This window comes from Charadrius vociferus, unplaced genomic scaffold, assembly GCF_000708025.1.
Source record: "Charadrius vociferus isolate BGI_N301 unplaced genomic scaffold, ASM70802v2 scaffold2, whole genome shotgun sequence".
NCBI classification, from domain to species: domain Eukaryota; kingdom Metazoa; phylum Chordata; class Aves; order Charadriiformes; family Charadriidae; genus Charadrius; species Charadrius vociferus.
The window spans coordinates 4,541,046-4,547,045 of record NW_009647595.1 but is presented as its reverse complement, the minus strand read 5'-3'; the positions used below and the strand labels follow the sequence as shown (position 1 = coordinate 4,547,045).

The 6,000-nt window shown below is 38.0% G+C and overlaps 1 protein-coding gene across 1 annotated transcript in view; it reads left to right on the top strand.

The window, feature by feature from the left end:
* TMEM65 (transmembrane protein 65) overlaps nucleotides 1-6,000 on the top strand; it is a 28,225-nt gene continuing 22,225 nt past the window's right edge. The window contains exon 1 of the mRNA XM_009881006.1: nucleotides 1-67. Coding sequence (XP_009879308.1) covers nucleotides 4-67 — 64 coding nt within the window. The 5' untranslated portion in view covers nucleotides 1-3. The remainder of the gene's footprint in view (nucleotides 68-6,000) is intronic.

The following is a 6,000-nucleotide window of genomic DNA, read 5'->3' as shown; positions in this document are numbered from 1 at the left end:
CTAATGGCAGAGGCTGCAGGGAAACCCATCCTTTGCTGCGGCTGCTACGCTGAAGGACGGTCCTCAGGTAGGTGAGTCATAGCTATTGACCTGTAAGTTAGGTGAGTCTCTGAAGCATTTTTGAAACTTAACACATCTGTTTGTGCTATAGTCACAAAAGCTGTAGGTGGGGAGAGGTCTGTGACGGGATAGCTTGGAAAGTGTCCTGCCATCACATTGTCGCCTGTCTTACCTGAGTGTTTATGTCTGGATTCTTAGAGCTCCCAGATGCTGAGCACTAGCACTCAGTTTAAACAGTTTAGCTTATTAATAAACACTGAGATTCTTCTGTTTGTTTTAGTGCATCAGTCAGAAGACAGAGCTCTGTGAGCTTGTGATGAAGGATGTCTGTGAAGCTGCAAGCTTGAGTTTAAATTAGATGGGTTTTGCACAGGAGAAGCTGGGGGGAAGGCTATAAAACTGAATCTTGATGGAATTGTTCTCAGAAGATATTCTGAGAACTGTTATGATTTAGACCATGATCTGTACCTTGCTAACTATCTTAAAATTTAGTCAAAGTATCACTAAGTTGCTCCTTTGAAGACAGCTGCAAGACTTTCTCCCCCTTTTCCTTCTTCATTAAAGTCTTTTTCTTTTTTTTTTTTTTCCTTCCCTTTCTGATCTTGGAAGTGCAGTCTCATGTTTTCCCAGGAAGAGGTTTGAAACAAAGTTTTTAAAATTCAACTTGTGTTTCTTGTAAGCATGTCAGCCAGGCCAGATGGAGATGATACATGTGGACTTGAATAGAAATATTGTATTTTTCTTCCCCGTAGTTACAGAAACACCGAAGTAGCAAATAGCCCAATTCATTTTAAGTGTAATAGTTCTGCTTTCCTGTTCGTGGAAGTGGTGCCCCATAATCAAGGCTTAGTGTTGTTGGCAACAGACAGTCAAATCCTCCTCCGTGTTGCTCATTTCTAGTATGGGGGAGATGAAAGTGTAAAAACCTTACTGGCAATGTGGAGTATAATTTAATGTCTCTGACCTTCTATAGCAATTTGCCTTTATAAAAGACTGGTATTAGAAAGAAGATGTAACTTCTTTCTTAAGGTGCTTATATTCGGGTTTTTTACCTTTGGTTTCCAGCTTATGATGCAAAAGGATTCATGAAAGCACTTCTAAGCAGTGCAGCAAGCCCAGTAACAAGGAGGAAAAAGATTAAAGGGTTTGACTTGCTTCGATAAGAAATATTAAACTTAGCGTGTTTGCTGCATCTTTATTTCTTCTAAGGGTGCTGTTGTTCTTATCTATGCTGGGGTAAAATATTCTTGAACCCAGATGTAACCATTTTCCATTAACAATACTAACACAATGGCCTCTAAGAAATCTCAAGTTTGGTAGTGAGAGAATTCATAACGTTCCCATATTTTGTTGCAAAGACGGGAAAATAATTCCTGTTTTCCCATCTTTGTGCACGGATACATAAAATATATATACAATATATATTTTATACTTATATGTGTATATATACACACTATATATTTTTGTGTATATATAAAATATATATTTTAAATATATAATGTATGTACATTGAACACAATTCCTTAAAAGGACCTAGTTGCATTTTATATTTTAAATGGAAGGCTTTTGTGACATGATCACTGAATAAAAGGCCTTCTGAAGTATAATTGCTTGTTTCTCTTCCTGTTGAGGTTGTATATTAACTGGAAAACATGCAAAAAAACAGTAGCAGTGGAGTCTTGACAGCTGGTTTTGTTGTTTTAATTTGCAGGTCTTGCAGAATGCAGTCTCTAGCTAGATTCTCTTTGAAGGCACTGGAATGTCGTACTGTACATTTTAATAAATAATCTGCCCAAGCTGGTGCATTGTGATAGAAAAGTGTTCATAATTCCAAGTTACTGCATCTTGTCTTTGTTTTTTTTTTTTTTTAAAAAAAAGGTAGTGCTGTGGGTAAAGGACACCGCATCCATGCATTCAATGGGGCTGACAGCTGGGGCAAGATCTTCTTGTGGGAGCTTGCAAGCTTTTAGCAGTTGTTGGGTTAAATCTTACTTTGGTGTCAGAAGAAATATCTCTGGTTTATGATCTGGTGTTGAATTTATGAACTCTTCAGTTTACTGGACTAGCTTAGGGAGTGTTAGAGCCTAGATATGCCTACTTCCACATCTTTAAAAAGAGAAGTTAGTTCGTAGGACTGCAAATATCATCAAGGACAAACATGATCTCCTGTGAAAAAGGTTCTTTTTGTTGCATGAGTCAGACACTTCCTGCTAATACAAACCAACCAGTTTATCTGCTGTGATGGTTTAGATACCATAGATACTGTAATACCTTTAGAAACCACCTGAGGTTTTAGTACCTCTTTTTGGTAGAACTTAATCTGTGTTAATGCAACAAAGTGTGATTTGATCCTCCTGGAATTGTCTTGTTTAAAGAGTGATTTCACAGTGGAAGCGTGAGGTTTCTTGGGAGGACACCCAGCCCGCTGAGCAGGGAGAAGGGGGAGCTGGTGTGCTTTGGCAGGTAGACTGTACCTGGTGGGGATGGCGCTCTCTCCCTCTCTCCTCTACAGGCCCAACGTGCACCAGGTGAACTCTGAGCTGTGTGGAGAAAGATCATCTACCTCTCCCTTGCTGTCACCTAAGTCAAGAAATTGTTTTTTTAACTCTAGTGTTTGATTGCTACTCTAGGAGAAGGTCTTCTGGCATGCTGCTGGCAAGTGTCTGATTTGCAAGTTTGAAGTACCCTGTCAAGCTGGTAAAATGACAAACTCTTACCAGCCTGCCTGTGTGCAGTGCCTTTGTGTTCTTAGACCACCATAGCATACACCAGGACTATTGCTAATCTCACTGCTGAGTCAAAGTAACGAGTGATGAAAGGAATATTATGTTTGTGATGGAAGCATGTACTATTACTCTTTTTGCATCTGATTTTTTTTTTTTTTTGTCCAAAATCATTGACCCCTCACATGAAGGCGGAGTGCAGAAGGAAGAATGCTATACAGACTCTGCTGATCACTTCCTTTAAAGTCTATAGATGGAACTGTTCTATTTTCAAATGGTGGTTATCTATGTGCATAAGTATTTTATTACCTGTGATAAAGTAAACTATTATAAAAGACTTCTTGCTCTAAGCGTCAGTTGAAGCTAATATTAAATCCTAGCCGTTTACTTGAAATTGATGCCATTTTGCCAGGAGGGGAAAAAAAAAAATAGAGAAGTCTAGAATATGAGTTACATCTTTTTCTGGTTTCTCTGACACTGTTTTTCTTAAGCCTTGGTGAAGAGAGGGAGAAATCATAAGCTGTATTCAGTCCCTTAGCTGTCATGGGCTTCTATATCTGGAATACTTGATGCATAAACCCGCTGTGGCTTTCCCAGGCCTCGCTGCTGAAGAGCAGGGCTCTGCCTTCTGCCCTCTTAAGGGAGCTGGGATAGAGCCTGGCCGGGGAGAGCTGGATTCTCGCTCTGCTGACAGCTCACAGTGGTTATGTAGATGTTGTGACGAAGGGATAAGGCTGGTTGATCAAGTGAACCCTGCAGCCACTCTGTCGAGTAACTGGTAGAGGTGGGAGTTCCACCCCATTTTTATCTCTAGATTGGATTCTCAGTGGTTATGAAATTTAGTTAATTATTTTTTTTAGATTATCTTTTCTTACATCCTGTCTCAAGAATACAGATGCCCGTTATGCTGAGAAAGTGCATGGATGCCGCATGGGCATGCCTTAGTTAAGAGATTTAATACTTCTGAAGTCCTATTGAGAGGTATGTCCCATTCCCCAAGAAAGCTTTCAAAAGTGAAAGTATAGTTTAAAAAAACCCAAAAAACTGAAGCAACCAAATCCCAGAACTCCAAAGCAAAAAAATGCATGAACAAAACCTCACATCCAAAATGTACTCTTGGGCCGTAGAAAATCTCCATTTCTGTTGTTCATTCTAGCACTTAGTGTGCTGCATTAGTCAATCAGACATTGCATGTCTTTATTGCAATGCTCCTTCATGTTTAAGCTTTATTTCAACTGTATATCTATGATTTATTTGGACTTCCTTTTGGAAGTTACAACAAAACTGCAAATTTAGGTAGTTTGGGGAAGTTGAATTTTTCATCATGTTGTCATCTCAATACGGAAATGTTAACTATATAGAAAAATTTTCATAAAATTTTAACTTTGAATAAATTTGGTAATATTCTTTTTCTGCTTTAAACTCCTTTTGTGAGGCTTATTCTATTTGTACTAGTATAGATGATACTTTGGGACAGGACCATGCCTGTATTACTTAAGTATTAGAAGGTTTTGCTCTTGTGGTTTGGTTTTCTTAAATATTCTGAAATTTTACTTGCTCATATGACTTAAAGCGGGTTCTAGTCTGAGTTCTCTGCTTAAATGCAGAAACTTTGCCGTGTGTTTTTGCAGAGGAGAGCCTGCAAACATTCAAGTGGAATCGGTGCAAGACTAGAGAAATCCCGTCATGTTAGTGGTTATAAAAGTTCTTTCCTTGCTGGTGGATACTCCAGTGTTGATTGGAAGATTTTAAGTAATGATTTATTGCTGTTTTGCTTTTGAAAATTCGTTGTAGCCTCCAGATACCCTAAACCACTGATACCACTTGAGCAGCCAGCGAAGGAGGTAGTGTCACCAGAGACGACCAGTACTTTTGGTACAGTAAAAAAAATAAACAACAACAAACAAAAAAGTGTGTTTGCTAAGATGTGGCATTGCATAAGGCCAGCAGGCTGCTGGTTTGACGGACTTTCCGCTTGCTTGTTTTGGTGCGGTTGGCATGTATTGCTACAAGAAATAAAAGTATGTGGGTTTTGTTTGTTTATGTTAATATAAAGCCTTCAGTCTCAAGAATTTCAGTGATCCCTGTAGTACTTGGTGGACTTATTCTTAATGTGACTGAAGAAGTGTTTCAGGTCCTGGTCTGGTGGAAACTCTCCTGAGCTAATATCGACCGGAGATTTCAGGCTGTGAAACAGCTTCATTTACTTGAAGAAGCTCAGCATCATCTACCTTATGCCTTTTCCTAGGAAAGTGTTGTGCATTGAATTACGTGGTCCAAACATAATGCAGAAATAATATTACTGTTTCAAAATATCATTATTTAGTTAGTTGCCTTTGCCCTTTCCTGCAAGTAATGTTTTAGAAAAGATAAAATAAAGATTGTTCCAGTTAAAATTTGTTTTCCATCTTTTGCATGTTTAAGCATGTGATGTGTGCAAAATAGTTGTCATGCACGAACGTTTTTTAAATAATGAATTTAAAAAAAAAATATAATCTAAACCTTGAACCATTGTTCTTTAACTGTGTGTCTCTTCTGTAAAATAATACAGATTATAGAAGAAAGATTGTCCTTTTAGCTGTCTTATCTGGTTTCAGGGATGCTTTTGATTTAGTTCTTTTTAGGAAAGATCACTTCAAATGCAACTTTTGCTTATAATGCAACCTAAACCTTTCAGAGTGATAGATTAGAAGCACTTAGATCTCCACATAATAGGCATGAATGAAGTGAATCATGTTTATTTCGTGAATACAGAGATACTGTTTCGGAGTGTAATTGAAATTAAAGGAAAATGAAGTCTACCAGTTTCTCTAAGAAAGAAATTATTTAAAGCTTACTCATTCAACTGAAAACTCTGAGCTTTAGTCAGCCTTATTTATTATTTAATCAGTCCAAATATGGAACTACAGAGGCAGCTGGTGTCTCCAGGAGAAAATCTTTTCTAAAAACAAAAAGTGGAAAAATGAGATAAGTATATCATGCAAACAAAGTATTTAAGGAAGCTGTCTTGGACCTCTCTGGTGCTGGTTTTGTTTGGATTTTTTTTTCTGGTAAAGTGTCTCAGTTGGAGAAAGCTGGACTTGAGCATGTGAGCTGTTTTGTGCCCCCTCCCCTCTTTCTTTCTCCTTAAATTAACACAGTGTTATTTCAAAAACCTGAAGGCACATGTTCTTGTTTCCATTTTGTTGCTGTGTGTGAGAACTTCCTTTAACATTCA